General features: G+C 50.1%; 2 protein-coding genes across 12 annotated transcripts in view; one reads left to right on the forward strand and one right to left on the reverse strand.

The window, feature by feature from the left end:
- Window positions 1-5,739: 5,739 nt before the first annotated feature.
- CAMKK2 (calcium/calmodulin dependent protein kinase kinase 2) overlaps window positions 5,740-19,278 on the forward strand; it is a 47,962-nt gene continuing 34,423 nt past the window's right edge. For 2 of the 11 annotated variants that reach the window (XR_003516815.1, XM_027575405.1), the window contains exon 1: window positions 10,387-10,502. Coding sequence is in view for 9 of the 11 variants with exons in the window: in XM_027575405.1 (XP_027431206.1) it covers window positions 10,439-10,502 (64 nt within the window). In the remaining 2 variants the exon portion in view is untranslated. Of the gene's footprint in view, window positions 5,857-10,385; window positions 10,503-19,278 lie in introns of those variants that run through there. The other 9 variants (XM_027575413.1, XM_027575414.1, XM_027575403.1 and 6 more) reach the window with 7 other exon arrangements.
- Window positions 12,652-13,208, reverse strand: LOC113912413 (ATP synthase F(0) complex subunit C1, mitochondrial). Its single transcript, XM_027575415.2, has one exon. It carries the CDS (start codon window positions 13,163-13,165, stop codon window positions 12,755-12,757), a length of 411 nt encoding a protein of 136 aa, XP_027431216.1. The 5' UTR covers window positions 13,166-13,208; the 3' UTR covers window positions 12,652-12,754.

The following is a 19,278-nucleotide window of genomic DNA, read 5'->3' on the forward strand; positions in this document are numbered from 1 at the left end:
GGCAGACGCTTAACGACTGAGCCACCCAGGTGCCCCGGTAGGCAATAGCATTCATCCCGTTTAACAGATGTAGAAACTGAGGCATAAGGAGGTTAATTCACTCACCCAAGGCCACACAGCTGGTAGGTTGCAGAGATGGGAATCCAACCCAGTTCCTGCATTACCCTAGAGCTCCCTGTTTCTGGAGCTTTGAAAAGTACTGTAATGTTTGGCTTGGTGGGGATTCCATCCAGGTGTGACAAGCTTCTCAATCTCATCACTGGAGCCCCTTCGTGTTGACCTACATGCCTTGAATACTCCTACTTGTTCAGAGTGTTTTCTATTTTGCCCTGATGTTTTTGGGGTTACACTGATTTTTTTCTTTCTCATAGGACATCTAAGACAAATGAAGAGCTTCTTTATCTATGTCCCTGCTGACTTCTCCTTTTATGCTGTTATTTATGTTTGGGACTAACATTTTAATCTCACTGCCCATTGAAGGGAAACTTCCCAGGCTTGCTCTCTCTCTCTCTCTCTTTTTTTTTTTTTGCCAGTGTTTTTCTACTTTCCTGTTGAATGGGAAGGAATTCAATTAATAAAGTATATCAGTGTGATTAATCCTGCTGTCTCTACCTGGACGTTCAAGGTTTGGGAGGTGGAATATTCTAGTCATCAACACCATGAGTAGAACATACAACAGTTCCTATAGGAAAAGACAAAGCTTTGGCAGGAGCTTATGATGCTGTCCTACTGGGTAAGATAATTTTTAAGTCTTCTTCCGCCCCTCCCTTGTACTAAGTTTTCTTAAAAATAAGATTCAGATGCTTTGTTTACTTATTTTCTTGGCAGTCTGGGTTGTCAAGAGAACAAGATCGGTTTGCCTAGAATAGGTTCTTCTAGTGTTCTTAGAGGAGAAAACCCAAAAAGCAAAGCCAATTCTTATTTTCATATCTCTAAGAAGAAAATGGTTTTCTTCAGTGGAAGGATTCCTATCATAAGGAAGGCCAGATGTCAACGAACGGCAATTACGATGTCCTCTGCTTTGTTCTAATTCACTTTAATAAGAAAGGCACATAATCAATGGAGTTTTTAGCACTGTACTAAGTATATCAATAGCGCCTCAGCTCTTATGTGCCACGTACTGAGTTATTAACTTTACATACATTATTGTATTTAAAACTCACTGAACCTGTGAGCTAGGTTGGTTGTCTTCATTTGACAGCTGATGAAACCAGAGTCCCTGTCCAAGGCCAAGGCCACAGACCCGGTAACTAGCGAAGCTGGGATTTGCACTAGGTCTATTCTTGACTCCAGAGTCACTGCTTTCAACCACAACACTGAAGGTAAACGGATGTTTCAGACGTGGTACTTGTCTATCCTCCAGGAATTTATAGCTCTACTGGCAATTTGGAACCCATTAGTGAAAAGGAAAGAATAGAGACAGGCTGATGGCTGAGCATCAAATACGTGGTCCAGTCCTTGCTATAGGAGGTCAGAGAGAGGAGAGGCCAAGGAGGGCCTGGTCATAACATTTCAGGAAATTCTTCCAGAAAGAAGTGGATCTTGGGCTAGAGTTTGGATCTGGATGGGTACTTTCTTGCCTTTCTCACATAATGGGCTTCTACCTTCACACAGCTGTATGTGTGTATACCTGTTTCTGTCTGCTAGCAATAGCATTCTAATAAAACAGACAATTTAGTAACATATAGAATGGTATATTTTAACAAGTAACAGGAAGAGACATCAACCAATATCTATTTTGGTTTCTTTAGTAAAGCAGGGGTTGCCAAACTATTGCTCACATGGGTTGAATCTGGCATGCCACCTGTTTTTATATGTCCTGCTAAGAATGTTTTATGCATTTTTAAATAGTTGAAGAGAAATCAAAACAATATTTTGTGACATGTGAAAATTATATGAAATTTAACTTTCAGTGTCTGCAAATGAGAGTTTTATTGGCCCACAGCCACACCCATTCATTTGTCTGTGGCTGCTAGAATGGCAGAGCTGAGAAGTTGCAACCACATGGCTTGGAAGTCTAAAATATTTACTCTCCTGCCCTTTATGGGAAAAGTTTGCTGACCCCTGACATAGAGTCAAAATGTTCAAAATGTACAAAATGTTCCCCCATCAGCCCCAATATATATTTTTGGGGAAAAAATAGCAAAATATAGAAAAAGACAGAACTATGCATCCACCATTCAGAACTGACTTAACATTTCACCATTTGCTTAGAATTCATTTTTTAAAATTTTTAATTGTTATGTTAATCACCATACGTTACATCATTAGTTTTTGATGTAGTGTTCCATGATTCATTGTTTGTGCATAACACCCAGTGCTCCACGCAGAATGTGCCCTCTTTAATACCCATCACCAGGCTAACCCAACCCCCACCCCCCTCCCCTCTAGAACCCTGTTTGTTTTTCAGAGTCCATCATCTCTCATGGTTCATCTCCCCCTTCGATTTCCCCCCCTTCATTCTTCCCCTCCTGCTATCTTCTTCTTCTTTTTTTTTCTTAACATATATTGCATTATTTGTTTCAGAAGTACAGATCTGTGATTCAACAGTCTTGCACAATTCACAGTGCTCACCATAGCACATACCCTCCTCAATGTCTATCACCCAGCCACCCCATCCCTCCCACCCCCCACCACTCCAGCAACCCTCAGTTTGTTTCCTGAGATTAAGAATTCCTCGTATCAGTGAGGTCATATGATACATGTCTTTCTCTGATTGACTTATTTCACTCAGCATAACACCCTCCAGTTCCATCCACGTCGTTGCAAATGGCAAGATCTCATTCCTTTTTATGGCTGCATAATATTCCATTGTGTATATATACCACCTCTTCTTTATCCATTCATCTCTCGATGGACATCTTGGCTCTTTCCACAGTTTGGCTATTGTGGACCTTGCTGCTATGAACGTTGGGGTGCACGTTCCCCTTCGGATCCCTACATTTGTATCTTTGTGGTAAATACCCAGTAGTGCAATTGCTGGACCGTATGGTAGCTCTATTTTGAATTGTTTGAGGAACCTCCATACTGTTTTCCAGAGTGGCTGCACCAGCTTGCATTTCCACCAACAGTGTAGGAGGGTTCCCCTTTCTCCGCATCCCCGCCAACATCTGTCGTTTCCTGACTTATTAATTTTAGCCATTCTGACGGGTGTGAGGTGGTATCTCATTGAGGTTTTGATTTGGATTTCCCTGATGCCAAGCGATGTTGAGCACTTTTTCATGTGTCTGTTGGCCATTTGGATGTCTTCTTTGGAAAAATGTCTGTTCATGTCTTCTGCCCATTTCTGGATTGGATTATTTGTTCTTTGGGTGTTGAGTTTGATAAGTTCTTTATAGATTTTGGATACTAGCCCTTTATCTGATATGTCATTTGCAAATATTTTCTCCCATTCTGTCGGTTGTCTTTTCGTTTTGTGGACTGTTTCTTTTGCTGTGCAAAAGCTTTTTATCTTGATGAAATCCCAATAGTTCATTTTTGCCTTTGCTTCCCTTGCCTGTGGCAATGTTTCTAGGAAGAAGTTGCTGCGGCTGAGGTCGAAGAGGTTGCTGCCTGTGTTCTCCTTTAGGATTTTGATGGACTCTTGTCTCACGTTTAGGTCTTTCAACCATTTGGAGTTTATTTTTGTGTGTGGTGTAAGGAAATGGTCCAGTTTCATTCTTCTGCATGTGGCTGTCCAATTTTCCCAACACTATTTGTTGAAGAGACTTTTTTCCATTGGACATTCTTTCCTGCTTTGTCAAAGATTAGTTGACCATAGAGTTGAGGGTCCATTTCTGGGCTCTCTATTCTGTTCCATTGATTGATGTGTCTGTTTTTGGGCCAGTACCATACTGTCTTGATGATGACAGCTTTGTAATAGAGCTGGAAGTCCGGAATTGTTATGCTGCCAGCTTTGCTTTTCTTTTTCAATATTCCTGTGGCTATTCGGGGGTGGAATTCATTTTTAAGTAAAAGGCATAAAACTATCCAACATTCCTTATGCTCCCTGTCCTTATTTTCTGCCCCTACTTCCATCTTTGTGGCAGATTGTCAGGAATTTACACTCAATCCCCTCTGACCTTTTTAAAAAACACTATGTAAGCACGTGTCCATGAACAAGATAGACTATGTGGGGGGTTTTAAAATACAAATTGTAGGGGCGCCTGGGTGGCTCAGATGGTTAAGTGTCTGCCTTTGGCTCAGGTCATGATCCCAGGGTCCTGGGATCGAGCCCGCACGCATCGGGCTCCCTGCTTGGCGGGGAGCCTGCTTCTCCCTCTCCCTCTACTGTTCCCCCTGCTTGTGCTCTCTCGCTCTCTCTGTCAAATAAATAAAATCTTTACATAAAATAAAATAAAATAAAATACAAATTATACATCATATTGTATTCTGCAACTTGCTCTTTTACTCAGCATTCTGGTTTGGAGATCTTCCCGTGTGTGTGTACAAATAGAGCTAATGTACTCCTTCGAACTATTGCATAGTATTCCATCAAATGGCCATTATACGTTTCGTTTATCCATTCCGCCCATGAACATTGAGGAAGGTTGTTTCCGGGCTTTCACTATTACAAAAAAAAAAAAAAAAAGCATGAGTGGTGAGTCACATCAGAAATGGTGGTCATCTGGTTGGAAGCTCTGAGTTGTCTGTGAGCACCCCTGCAGCACGGAAATACTAAACTGAGGGGGACTGGAAATCCACCCAGTACGAGAGGACTTTGAACCTTTAATTACTTTGGCCCCTAACTCCCCTCTGGACTCTTGATTCCCTTTTGTTTCCTTGGCAGGGTCAGCGAGACATCCCCTGGGTATCTTTTGGTTCAGGACTGCGTTTCGAAACCACCTAAGGTCGGCGGTTCAGGCAGCGTTTGAGGTCTCCTCTCTCCCTGCCCCCCCCCCCCGCCCCCGGGCAGTGCCGTTACCCAGCTGGGGGACTAAACACACTCTTAAGGCTCCAGCAAAAGAGGGCGCCCCAAAGGGGTAGAATGTGAAGAAGATGTATTTCACAAAAAGCATCTAAGTAGTCTTGGGGAAAAGCCAGAACTTCATTGGGTTTCGTGTAGTTTGGTATATCCGGGTGGAGTCGGGGGTGGGAAGGGAACACCGTTGCCCAGCCTTTAGGTCGGGCCCTGAGCAGTGGTCAGTGGGGAGGCGGGTGAGGAAAGGGGTTTCCCCCAATGGGTGGTGACCCGAAATCCAGGCCGCATCCACCGCCCGCCCCTGGTGCAGAGGGAGCAGCCCCGGGACGGAAGTCGGGCCGCTAGGCGGGACCCCGGCTGTCCCGCGGGCTTGGGGAACTTTCCGCGACTCAGCCGCCGCCCTGCAGTCCTCGCGTTTGGCCAAACAAAGCGAGCGCTGCCGGCGCGTCCGGCCTGCCCGAGGGTGCCGCAGCCGCCGCGGGGAGAACCGGGGCAGGTGCGCGCCGCGGGCGGGGGCAAAGTTGCCGCGCAGCAACCCGCGCTCCGGCGCCCGCCAGGTCTCTCCCCTCGGAGCGGGTCGGCGGCCTCCTCCGACCGCTCCCGGCCCCGCCTCACTTCCCCTCGCCTACGCCTCCTCCCCTTTCTTCTTTCCCCTGCCTCGCCGCTACTTTCGCCTCCGCCGGCTCCCGCCTCCCCTCCCTCCCCGGCGCGGGGCCGAGCCGGCGGGGGCGCGCCGAGGGCGGCTCCGCGCCCGGGTTTCCAGCGGCCGCGGCCAATCGCCGCGCAGCCCGCGGCGGCGTCGCGCCCCAGCCGAAACCGGGCGGCTCCTCCCGCCCCCGCCGCCCCCCCAACCCCGCGCGCCCGCTGGGGCCGCGGAGAGGAGCGCGCGGCCGCGCTGAGCTGAGCGGAGCCGAGCCGGGGGCGCAGAGCGCGGGAGGCGGTGGCGCGGAGCCCAGGTGAGCTGACGGGAGCGGGGCCGCGGGCCGCGGACGCAGCGCCGCAGCCCCGGGCGCCGTCGTCCTCTCGGGGCGCGGGACCGCTGCTGGGATTGCAGACAAAGCCCTGAGGCCGGCCCCAGTTCCCTCCATCGAGGGGACCCCACGTGCGCCGCCCCACGCCCCGCCACGTGGGGGGACCCGGCCCCCCGGCGCCCCTTCCCCCGCGTCCTCGGAGCGCCTGGGGCCTTGGGGTGGCCTCCTTGGCTGGGCCGCGCCCGGCCGGGGGTGGGAGGGGCGGTCCCGGAGTTTGGAACCGATGTCACCCGAGGCCGGGGCAGTCAAGGATCTTGGAGGCGGCCTAGGCCCACCTTCTCGCGTTTGACAGGTGGGGAAAGCTAGGGAAGAGTGCAGGGAAGGAGAGGGACACCGGACTCTGAGCACCCCACCCCCGCACCCCGCTTGTCTTGGGGGCAAACCCAGGACCTGGTGGGTTGGACCAACACCGGGGGGCAGGACCCTGGATCAGCAGTTGCGGGGCCTGGGGACCTTTGCCTCCCTTAGTTGGCCCTCTGCCTCCGCCCTCCGGAACCTCGCTGGCTGGTCTTTTTGACCTAATTTACATCCGATCCTCAGCACTCAGTGAGTGCAGAGAGGTGCCTTCACCGGCACCCTCTGCTTGACTCTTGGGGACGCGAGGAGTCCGGGCCCAGCCCCGCTAAGCATTGGATCTCGGTGCCTGGAATGCCACCCTATCCAGCCTCGAGCTCTTCCTGGCTCCCCCTACCCCCGCACTGCCCAGTTTGGGAAGCGGGTGTATTCACAGCTCTGCCAGCCTCCCTGCTGCTCTCACTTGGCTGTGGGGAGGTTGCACCTTAGCCTCTCCTGTCTCCCTCAGAAGGTTGGGGCGGAGGGAAGCCGTTTGGGGAGGGGGCGGGGGGGACTTGGTGCCGTCAGTAAGAGAGGGGCTCGCTGGCCTGGGGTGGGACATGTAGTGTCCACTTCCTTGAAGGTAACTTTAACCTTCCTCAATCTGGAAGTCCCTACAGTCCCAGAGATAGAAACTTCATGTACCCTAGAGTGGTACTGTCATTTACCACACCCCCTTGCCTAGCTCTGCCCCCAGGGGAGAGAGAACAGGCTAGCTCTCTGTCCCCATAGGCTCCCATGTTCTCAGGGGGAGGTAGGGGCAGCAACAAGGGGAGGGCTTTGGGGGAGCGATCCCCTGCCTTCCAAACCACCCCACAGAAACATGCAATTTAAGAATAAACAGTGTTCATGCTATGCAAATGCAGCTTTGTGGTGAGCCCTGGCACCTCCTTCCAGATTGCTCATCATCAGCCCTTCCTATATAGAAAGCAGCTATTGTAGTGAGAGCACAGTGTATTTTTGTAATAAAAAGTAATAGCCATCATTTGATGAGCCTCCAAACACTGTGCTATGTGTTGCGTTTATTATCTCATTTAAGGTCTACCAAAATCCTAGAGGCAGAGATTTTTATTCCCATTGTAGAGATGAGGAGGTCAAGGGTGGAAACAATCCTGCAGTGTTGCTAGGAGTTAGCCTCATTCTATAGAGGGATCAGAGAGGTTAAGCAACTTGTCCAGGGTCACACAGGCATGTCAGGCCCTTGAGCCTATGCACTTTACCACCTCTCCTAGAGCAGGGTCCCTTGCAAGGCTGCCCTCAGCTTTTTGAGGGGTCCAGAATTGTTTACTAAGCCAGCTTAGGGGGACACAGATCTAAGCAGGCATGCTGCTGATGCTTATTGACTTGTCTTTGTTCCCAGGTTGTTAGTGGGCTAGTAGCCAAATTATTCACCAATAACTCTGCAGTAGCTCTCATCAAGGGCAGTCCCACCTTCCTGGCAAGCATTTGGAAAAGTGCCTGGTGACTTGGTTGTCAAAGTGATACTGAGCACTTCTGGCTTTGGTGGGTTGGAGCCAAGGATGCCAAATGTCCGGCAAGCAGGCCAGATCCATGCCAGGCACAAAGAATTGTCCTGGCACCTGTTGAAAAACACCAGGAGGAATCAGTGTGCTAGGAATGAAGGAAGCAGAGGGCTGTGGAGTTTCTGGAGAAATCTCTTCTGGCCGGTATGAATCCAGGAGGCTCCCAGAAAGAGGTGTCGTTTGTGCTCAGCCTTGAGTAATGGGCTAAAAATAAATAAATAAAAAAAATAAATAAAAGGAGATTGCATGGGAGTAGAAGGGTAAGGGTTTGACCTAGCAGAAAGAACTTTCTGCAGTAACTCAGAGTTCCCTCCTTGAGAGCCTCAACCTGGATCCAAGATGGGCTGCTGGGTGGGGAGACACCTCTGTCAAGAGGAACTGGGTGGGGCAGGCCAAGCCTATTTTCAAGGCATTTTGACTCAGATTTTAATGTGGGTTGCAGAGTCATCCTCATGCCATCATGAACTCATTTAATGGAAGGGCTCAGAGAGGCAAAGTCCTATAACTTGTTTAGGGTCACTCGCAACCTTCCGCTCTGCATGCCACCTTCTGGTAGCTGTGGGAAGCCTAGAGTTCTCATTTCCTTTTCCAGTCCTGGAGATTTGGGGCAAATGCTATTTCAGATTGTCCTTTGGGTCAGAGGGCCTTGTGTTGCTATTTTTCCCCGGATGTTGTGCTCTCCCAGTTAGCTCCTCCCCTTTGGGTTACAGGCCCTGGGGCGTGGGGTTCAGGCATGACTGGCTCCAGGGTGCTGCCTTGGCCTTCTCCCTCATCTCTGCGCCTCCTTTCTTGGGAGTGAAGGAAATTGCATTCCTCTCTTGGAATGGCCTTTTCTTCTTTCAGAATGTTTTTGTTCCCCTGTTGACCTGTTAATATGTGACCTTTCGCATCTGGCTTCTCTTTCCTTGGAGCATAAATGTTTCCCGAGGTTCATCCATGCTGTAGAACATCTCCGTGTTTCTCTTCTGTGGCTGAGTAGTATTCCCTTGTATGGATAGACCCCATTTTGTTTATCCATTCATCAGCTGGTGGACACTGGGTTGTTTGCACCATGCACTTTGTGCATTCCTCTGCCTCTTCAGCGCCCAATTAATAAACCTCTGGGCATGAGACATTATTTTGTCACTCTGTTTGCAAAGAGACAGTGGTGGAAGGAAGGGTCTCTGAAATCAGTTGGGGAACAGTTCCCATGAACAGGGTTTTCAGGATTCCCTCCATCTTGCCCCCTCCAGCTCCGCCACAAGAATCCTTCCTTCCAAAGCCCAGTGCCTCCAGGGTCAATGCACGGGGCGGGGGGCGGGGGGGGGGCGGACGGACACGGACGCGTGTGATTTTTCAGGGAGAGTGTGGATTTCCTTCGGTTCCATTTCTTCCGTCACGGTGATTTGTTAGATGTAGGGCCTCATGTCATCTCTTGGCATGTATTTTGTGAGACTTTTTCCAGGTAAGTAAATCCACAAAGTAGAGAAAGCCTCACCAGACAGATGGAGCCCTAACCCGGTGGCCAGGCGTGGAGTCAGTGCAGTCTCCCAAAGGCTTAGCCAGAAATGCCTACCACGGAGGAAATCAGAAGTCTAGCAAACACTGACCTGGGAGGAAGCTCAGAAAAGAGCACCCCTTAGCCTCTTCCGTTTGACAGCTGAGTAGGTGGAACGGAGAGAGGAGGGGAGAACAGGGTCTTTGGGAGCATTGACTGTGAACCAGCTTTCATATAGAAGATGGACTCCAAAGCCACCCTCTGACTAGGCCGCAGCGGCTCCATTTTATAGATGAGAAAATCAATGCCCTGGCCCCTGGGATCTGTCTAGTTTCCTGGCCTACCTTCTAATCCTGAGTGCTCTAATCTCCCTTGGCCTCCATATGGTGGCAGATGATACCCATTTTCTCCAGGAGGGTATGGTTTTGCTCTCTGAAAAATAAGATTTTAAGTGATTATTTTTTTCTTTCTTCCCTGATTGGATCCCTTCCTCAACACAACCAAAAGTTGGGTATATTTCAAGGGAGGTGGTTGCTCAGGTTGCTCAGACCTCTGGCTCTGGCATTCCCTGCAGGGGGCGTTAATGACCAAAATGGGGAAGGAGTGATTTCAGCTGCCCGTGTTTTCGGTTTCTGTCATGTTGGTAGTGGTGCTGCCGAACGTTTTCTTCAATTACGAAACATTTTAAGCATAGAGAAAAGCCAAGTTTTGTTTTGTTTTTTTGACTGGCTCATGTGTTTTGGAAGACCGGATGGAAACAGGGCAGAGCAAGGCGCTTCACTTAGCGCTGGCTCTGGAACCCTGATGATATGTCACTGAACTGAACCCACACTTTTTGGGGGGCTGGTAACAAGCCCTGTCCTGGGAGCTGAGGGACGCTGGGATGTGGTCCCTGTCCCCGGAGAGCTCGCAGGTGGGTGGTCTCTGAACTCTTGGGGAGTGCTCTGGAAGAGATAAACAATTCTAGCATTTTCCCCTTTGAAAAGGAGAGAAAGAAAATTCCAAGAGTCTCTTGTACCCCCACCCCCACCCCATCCCGAAAGCTGCTGAGCAACTATTTTTATGTTGTCTCTTTTTATCCTGTTGGCTCTGTAAATAGTTGAGAGATGGCAGTTGCAGAGATAAAAAATGCTTAACCCAACCTGGAGTGGAGAGAGGATGGTCCCGCAAGGAGATGCCCCCTCACCCCTCTCCTGCCAAGGTCTGGCCCCTCTGCCTGCAGGGGCCTGAGGTAGGAGGTGAGTGGATGGGGGAAGGGGCATCGTGGGTGGTGTCTGAGATAAGCCTCTGCTGGAGAAGTTTAAATGGGGAACTAGTGGTTTGGGTGGGGGCAGGGTGTGGAAGAAAGAACACCTCCCTTATGGGTTTTTACAAGTGTAGGATTTTGCCTTTGAGGCTTCTGATGGAAAGAGATTTTATTTAGGTTCATCTCAGACAATTCTCCCAGCTTCTGTGTCCAGGTGTGGGGGACAGGGTTGGTCCCCCTGTCTGGGGTTGCTTTGGGCTGGAGGTTCCGGAGGGAGGGAACTGGATTTAGCATCACCTCCAAACCGCAGGGAAGAGGGAAGGAGAAGGGCCGTGGGTGGGCAAGGCAGGGGTGCCTGTGGATTCCAGGCTGGCCCCCTCTATCTCCGACTTGCCAGGCTGCAGAATGTTGGAGTCCCAGTTATTTCTTTCATTTGTTTCAAATTGTTACTTCTTTTCATTACAAACTGAAATTCCAGTTGTTTCCCTGCCTTTTCCTTTGGTTCAGTGAAAGATTCAGGGGGAAGAGGGGGAAAGAAGTAATATGGTTCCCACCTCCTTTCCAGATACCCCCCAACCTGCTCCACAGCCACCCCACCCACTGACACTTCCTCCTCTTCAAGATGGAGGGCCACTGGGGCGCACCTGGCTTAAGATGCTTGGCTGTGTGAACGGGGCCCCCCTCTCCATACTTCCTTATTGACCAAACAATAGCCTCGGAAGAAGACACTTGGGCTTCTTGCTCAATAACTGTTGTGGCCCCCAGGGGACATGGGGCTGCAGGGGTCAGGACCCCTGGTTCTCACCCTGGCCTAGCCCTGGACCTGCTAGGCTCCCTTGCGGAGGTCACCTCACCTCCCTGGGTCTCAGCGACTCCATCTGCAGCCCTGCGCCAAAGAGGAAAGAGCCTCGGGAGCGTGCACAAATTCTTTTTGACACTTGTGAGCAAGGACATGAAATTCTGTGCATGCTTTGATTTAAATCTTGTGAAAAGTGATGCATGTGGACAAGAGTTAGAGGGGAAGATGAAGAGAGTAAAGTTAGCACGGTAGGATTAGAGATAAAAAATTTTGTTTTAATATAAATTCAAGCCAGTTGAGGGACTTGAACTTGCTAGCCGTGGAAGTGCTTTCTTGGCAACAGCCTCCGTTCAGGGAGCCTTTGCTGTGTGCAGAAGGGACCTTCACTTGATCACCATGTCCCACCTCTCCAGGAGCCTTTGGTTTACACCCATGCTTTCCCAAAGCGCTGTGTGATTGTGGGCAAGTCGCTCGGACTCTCTGCCTCAGTGTCCTCACCAGTGAAATAAGCATGATAAGCGTACCTGACTCATAAAGTTGTTCTGACAGTTAAATGAGATGATACATGTAGAGTGCTCAGAATAGTGCCTGGCACTTGGCAAGAACTCCAGAGAGCTGGCTGCCATCTAACACCATCATGGCCCCAGCTACACTGATGCATTTCTTGTATCGAAGATGCTGGTCACTTTCTTTCCTTCACTCTGTCCTGTTCATTAGCCCTTCCTTTCCCTATCCTTGATTTTTTTTCCTTTAAGATTAAAGAGAAAAAAAAAAAGATTAAAGAGAAAAAAAAAGACTTTCGAAGTTCTGGTTTCTGCCTCACTGTCAAGGTGAAGGCTGTCTGGGTCACCAGGGGACCTGCAGCTGCCTGGCAGTTTAGCCTGGTTGAGAGCCTTACAGTGTAGGAAACTGTTGATCTGGCAGGAAGCTTAGTGGAGAAGCTTTTCTGTTAATCAGCTCTGTGTCTTCTGTCAGTCACGACTCTTGGTTATAAGTGACAGAAAACCAGTCACAAACTAACTTAAGCAAAAATGGGCTCATGTAGTTAAAAGCTTCTGGTGTATGTGGGGCTTCAGGCATGGCTGGATCCAGGTACTCAAACAGTGTCTCTGGCCTCAGTTCTTCTCTTTCTGTTGCCTCTCTTCTCTCTCTGTCGACTTCATTCTAAGGGAGGGTTGTTCCCCAGCCCCTGATAACTCTAGAAATACATCCTTTTTGCTCCAAGTTCCACAGAAAGAGACATTCTCAATACTTCTGCCAAATCCTAGAATGAGACTTGGTGGTCTGACTTGAGTCACACATCTACTCTTGAATCAAATCTCTTTTTTTTTTTTTTTTTGGGTTTAGAGAAACGTTGTGTTTAATGGTAAAGCTTAGCACACTCCAGCACCAGGCATGGCCTGAAGTCGAAGCAGCAGGGACGGGTAGGTGACCCTCATGGAACCTCACATGGCGAACAGGATGAGGAAGGCGACCATCAAACAGAAGAGCCCCATGGCCTCAGACAGGGCAAAGCCCAGAATGGCATAGGAGAAGAGCTGCTGCTTGAGAGACGGGTTCCTGGCATAGCCAATGATCAAGCTGCCAAACACTGTTCCAATGCCAGCCCCTGAACCAGCCACACCAACCGTGGCAGCCCCAGCGCCAATAAACTTGGCTGCTGTGTCAATGTCCCGGGAGACGACACTGGTCTGGAACTCCCGCCGGGCCACCTGGAGCGGGGAGCTGCTGTAGGATGGCTGTTTAGCTGGGATCTCTGGCCTACTCAAGAGGGAGGCAGACACAGGCCTGATCAGATCCCTGGTACAACAGCGAATCAGAGCCGGAGAAATGAGTAGTGCCCCGGTGGTCTGCATTTTCTCAGTCTCCCGGCTTTAGCTCTAGGTCTCTTGAATCAAATCTCTTGACCAGAGCAATTCATGCCTCATTGACTAGGCTTAAGTCATATGGGAATCTCTGAAGTTGATGGTACAGACAGCCCCATGGAGTCACCTTTCACAAGAAAGAATGGTTTCCCAGATGTAAAGCAAGCTGCTGTTACTAGACTAAAGGAACATGGACTCTAAGCCAGCTAAAGAAAACTTCTTAGCAGCCTTGGGATGGGTGATATAAACAACGGCCTCAAGCCAACATTTACTGAGTGCTACAGCATTCTGGAAAGTTCTAGATCCTGGAGTTGATGAGTAAAAAAGAAAGGCAAGACCGCGGCTCTCACAAGTTAAGTCAGGGTGATGTCTCCACTCCCAAATCCTATGCATTTCTTTTCTGACCACCCGAGGACCCCCTGTCTTCATACTCCCCCTCTCAAGCAGGTTGAGGTCTTAGGAAGTCAGAAGAATGGGCTGTGTCCTCCCCTTTGTTAGAGATTTTGCCGAGCCTGGACTTTATTTAGGATGTAATATGTGGACCTTGCAAGGCTGTACTTGTAATTTTTAGCCCCTTCTCGAAAAACTCAGACCAATTTTAGCTTTTCCTGTGGACCCACTGCTTAACTTGGGGCAAATCAGTAAATCTTCCTGAACGTTCATTTTCTCATTGGTGAATTGAAATGGTTGGAGCAGGTGACCCTCGATGTGTGCCCTATTTAGCCCTGACATCCGACGCATCTCCAAGCAGGGCCTAGAGGGGTGAGACAGGGCAGGAGCTGTGGAAAAAGGGGGCGGGCATGTGATGTGCACTTGGCCTGTCCTCGGTGTTGGGGAGGAAAGGGGGGGCGGCGAGGACTGTGGCACGCGGGCAACTGTATCTCCTGTCTGAGGCTGCCATGAGCTGTTGCCAGGAGAGAACACAGGCCCAGTGCTATTGGAGTGTCCAGTACCTCCAGAGACTCTGGAAATTTTGCCTTTTATCTGAAATGTCCTGGCTTTGAGATGTTGACCTCTCATTCAAATAGTTTTAGACACAGGGTAGGCCAAGCAAAATATGTTGGTGGCCAGTTGTCACCCGGAGTCACCATTTGCCACCCTTTTGCTCTCGGGACTGTGATGGGGACGGGGTCTGTGCACGCCAAGCTAAAACGGGCATTATCCCTCCTGTTGTCTACCAAGGGGGGGCCTTTGTCTCTGGGGAGACAGTCCGTTTCCATGCCTCCAAACAAAGAGTGCTTAAGGAGAGTCATTTGTAAGGGTTGGTGTCACTGAACTGATAAGACTGTTTGGCTGGGCCAGGGCTGGAATCTGGAGTGTTCCTGCTGACATCAAACCTTAGCCCTGTGTTGGCCAGTCCCGCCGAGCCCCCCAGGTCTCCGCTCCTGTTTGGAAACACCTCTGAATTGTGGCCTCGGAGGCAGCCGGCTGCTCTGGGTGGGCGGGAGCTGTGTTAGTTTGCTAGGGCTAACTGCTGTGACCAGGAACCACAGACTGGGGGCCTTCACCAGCAGAACTGTATTGTCTCACAGTTGTGGAGGCAAGAAGCCCTTGATCCAGCTCCCTCCCGCCTTCTGCTGGCCATCTTTGGCATTCCTTGGCTCAGACAGGGCAGCACCAGATCTCTGCTTCCACGTTCCCATGTGTTCTTCCCTGTGTGGGTTTGTCTCTGGGTCCAGATTTTCCCCTTTTTATAAGGACACCAGTCATATTTGAATAGGACCCACCCTAGTGACCTCACTGTAACTTGATCACCTCTGTAAAGACCATCTCTTCCAAATCAAGTTACATTCTGAGGTCTCAGGGTTATGACTCCAGCATATCTTTTTTGGCCGGGCGGGGGGGGGGGGGCACAATTCAATCTATAACAGGTGCCTAGTGGGCTCCCTGAAACTCTGCCCTGGGTTGCCCTTTGTGTTCTCCATCAACTTCCTACAAAGCTCTTGTGCTCCAGCCCCTCCAGCTTCCTTTCCGCACACCCTCTGTGCACTCACGCTCACACTCACGTGCCTCCAATCTGGGGAGGAGGGGGTGGTGCTTCTTTCTGTTCCCTCCACTCTCCCACATCTTTCCTGCCTCGGGGCCTTCTCAGAAGCTCACTTCTGGAACAAGTTCCTGCCCCCTCAGCACCTACGCACCCTGTAGGTCTCAGCCTAAATATAATTTCCTCAAGTGAGGCCCCCTCCATTCCGATCTAAAGTGGGACCCTCCGTTCTCTCTCTCTCTCTTTTTAAATTAATAAATGTATTTTTTGAGAGAGAGAGTGTGAGCAGGGAGAGGGGCATTGGGGGAGAGCGAGAGAACCCTCAAGCAGACTCCCCACTGAGCGTGGAGCCCATTATGGGGCTCCGTCCCAGGACCCTGAGATCACAACTTGAGCCAAAATCAAGACTTGGCTGCTTAACCAACTGAGCCACCCAGGCATCTCCCCTGTTTTCTCTTTTATCTCGTCCTGGTTTCTCCTCATTTATACTTGTAGAGTTATTTGTGTACCTACTTTGTTTTTTAAAGATTTTATTTATTTTACAGAGAGGGAGGGAAAGAGAGAGAGAGGGATCTCTAGTGAAAGACATTGAGTGCAAGCAGGGGGAGGGGCAGAAGGAGAGGGAGAGAATCTCAGGCACACTCCCCACTGAGCACAGATCCAGTGAGGGGCTTGATCTCACTACCCTGAGATCATGACCTGAGCGGAAACCGAGAGTCAGATGCTGAACTGACGGAGCCCCCCAGGCACCCCATGTACGTACTTTTAACAAATCACATCTATTTTGTTTACCAGCCACATAGTAGGTCCTCAGTAATTATCTAAAGGAACAAATGTGTGAGTGAATTTCCTTTAGGACCTCGCTGGGCCTCAGTTTACCCACGTAAGAGAGGATGTGTCTGGCCAAGCCTGTTCTCCCAGGGAGGACATCGTCCCTGGCGTTGGCAGCATCCTTGCAGCTACCTGAGGCCCCTTTGTTAGCCCACGGTGCCTGGGAGCTCAGGGAACCCCTTGCAGCGTATGTCTCGGGTTGAGGCATGTCCCTAGCACACTTGCTGGCTACTTGCTGGCTGGGCTCGTATGGTGCCTCTGCATTTGGTGAGCAGGCACAGGTTGGAAACAGCCCCTAGGAAATGGGAACGCGCTTCCTAGAGGTTGGTACCCCTTGGCTTCCTGGCAGAGGAAGGAGCGCTTCCCTTCATCCGGGCCCGGAGCCTGGACCATCTGCTTCAGGAAGGGTCTGGTTGTTCTGTTGAGCCACCTCGTGAGAGGTGGGGGAGCTTGGGGCTGCCAGCCCTGGGGGGATGGGGGAGCCTTCAGGGGAAGGGAGAGGACACAGGAGAGGCTCTGGGGAGAGGGCTCTTGGTGTTTTTGTCAAACCCAAGCAGTTTTGCAGAAAGGGGCCCCCCAACCCCTCAATGGCATGCTCAGCTGTCCCTCCCTTGCAGACGGCCTGTGGGGATCAAATGACCCAGGTGGAATGGTTAGCCATGCTTGGTGCAGGGTAAGTGCTCAGTTGGTTTTTAGCTGTTGCGGTTGTTATGCAAACCATTGTCTTTGTATGATTTTTTTTTTCCTCCTGGGCAGAGTGTTGATAGGTTTCATCAAATCCCTATGGAGCCTGTGACCTTGTAGGGTCTATGGCCCCAGAACCATTGGAACCCTGGCTTGGACTCTGTAGGGGTTAGTGGTGGAAGATCGCCCTCCCCCCAGGCAGAATGGCCATCTTGCCTGTCAAGCCTCGCTGGAGACCAGGGGGCTCCAGGTGGTCTCGAGGCACTGAGGTCTGGGCCTTCTTTCCTGAGACCTGGACACATTTGCCCCTCCAGCACAGAGGCCTTCACTTCCGTCCTGCCTCCTCCAGACCTCAAGGGCCAAGGCCCTGGCCAGACGCCAGCTTGTCAAGGAGACTGATTAAAAGCAGCTTTGCTGGGGGCAGATGGCTTGGTGTCCTTGGCCTGGAGTGAAGATCGATAAGCAATTGTTTTTTTCTTGGCAAGAAAAAAATTCTCCATTAACTTTCTCAGGTGCTGCCAGACTAGTTTTCTTTTCAGGAACTTTGCAGACCTGTCAGAGGCGGCTCTGGGAGGGAGGACAGGCCACTGGAGCTGCCTCCCTGCCCTGGGGGCGGCAGCCCCTATGGCCAGAGCGATGGAACCCACACGAGAGCAGGCTGGCTGGCTTGGACATCAGTACCTCATAGGAACATTCTGGAACCCAGCCTGGCAGGGAGTAGGCATTCGATAGGTAATTGTTGAAAGAATAGCTTTTTGATCATATAACCATGTACCAGACATGATACTGCGTGCTTAGCTCATGTAGTCCTCATGACTGTTGGGTGAATGCCCATTTTATAGATAAGAAAACTGAGGCCGAGGGAGGCTAAGTCATTTGTATGTGGACAGTCCAAGCAATGGAGCTTCAAGGGTCCTGCTTATCCTTTCCTGGGGGATGTGTAACAACAAGCTGGGCCGCAGAGAACCTTGAACTTGGGTTGGATTCTTTCAGTGATCGGGACACACAGCCAGGAACACAGTTCATGATTTCTTTCTCAGACACAGTAGGGTGGGAGACAGGAATAGGAGTGGGGCCAGCTGTCTCCTCCTCCTCTGCGTGCCTCAGCCCTCTAGGTTTATTATCCTAACTCCTGCCATGGTTACGTTACCTTCTTTCTTTTAAGAATTCACTTCTGGGGGCGCCTGGCTGGCTCAGTCGGTAGAGCATGCGACTCCTGATCTCAGGGTTGTGCGTTCAAGCCCCACGTTGAGTGTAGAGATTACTTAAAAATAAATTTTTTTTTTAAGATTTTATTTATTTGAGAGAGGGAGAAGGCGCGCGCGCGCGCGCGCACACACACACACACACACACACACGCAGGAGTAGGTGGAGGGGCAGACTCCCCACTGAGCAGGGATCCCGACAGGGGGCTCTATCCCAGGACCCTAGGATCATGACCTGAGCCGAAGGCAGTTGCTTAACTGACTGAGCCACCCAGGTGCCCCCAAAATAAAATCTTAAAAAAAGAATTCGGGGCGCCTGGGTGGTTCAGTCAGTTAAGTATCTGCCTTCGGCTCGGGTCATGGTCCCGGGGCCTGGGATCGAGCCCCGCGTCGGGCTCCCTGCTCCGTGGGAGGCCTGCTTCCCTTCCACCTCTCCCACTCCCCCTGCTGTGTTCCCTCTGTCGCTGTGTCTCTCTGTCAAATAAATAAATATTAAAAATAAAAAGAATTCATTTCTGAAGAGTTACTATTTGCACATGGTATCCAGTGGAAAGTTAGTCCTTCCCACCCTGTCCCCCTACTTCTGCAAACCACTTGTTTTCTCTGGAGGTCACTGTTAACCATTTTCTTTCTTTTTTTTTTTTAAGATTTTATTCATTTATTTGACAGAGACACAGCGAGAGAGGGAACACAAGCAGCGGGAGTGGGAGAGAGAGAAGCAGGCTTCCCACTGAGCAGGGAGCCCGATGCAGGGCTCCATCCCAGGACCCCGGGACCATGACCTGAGCCGAAGGCAGCTGCTTAACGACTGAGCCACCCAGGCGCCCCTAACCATTTTCTTGTATATCTTTTTGGAAATATGCTGTTGCATATACAGTTACTTCACATGTATGGCCTTTTTCCAAACTCTATGCCAAAACAGCAACATACTAATGCTTTGGTTTTGTCCTTGTAACAGTGTGTCTTAGAGCTAATTCGTATCAGGCTGTGTAGAGTCACCTCTTTTAAAATAAAGGCGTGGTTTTCTCTTGGGATACATGTACCTAATCTTATTACTCAGTCCCCTGTGGATGGTCATTTCAAACCACACTGTCAAAATACATCATTTTTTATATGTGTGAGGTTGTCTTCTGTGGGATAAATACTCAGGTGTGGAATTGCTAAGTCAAAGGTATGTACATTTGGAATTTTGTCAGATATTGGTGAGTTTCCTTTCATGAGGATGGTACCAATTCATGTTCCCCATAGCCTCACCAAAATAGTGCTATGATGATACTTTTTGTCGTTGTCAATCTGATAGTTGAAAAAGTAGTAATTCCTTATAGTTTTATTATTATTATTTTCTTAATTTTGGTAAAATATACATAACACAAAATTTACCGCTTTCACCATTTTTGGGT

This window comes from Zalophus californianus, chromosome 14 (assembly GCF_009762305.2).
Source record: "Zalophus californianus isolate mZalCal1 chromosome 14, mZalCal1.pri.v2, whole genome shotgun sequence".
Classification (NCBI taxonomy): domain Eukaryota; kingdom Metazoa; phylum Chordata; class Mammalia; order Carnivora; family Otariidae; genus Zalophus; species Zalophus californianus.

Coding starts and splice junctions, on each gene's coding strand:
- LOC113912413 (XM_027575415.2), bottom strand. CDS start 13,165: ATGCAGACCACCGGGGCACTACTCATTTCTCCGGCTCTGATTCGCTGT.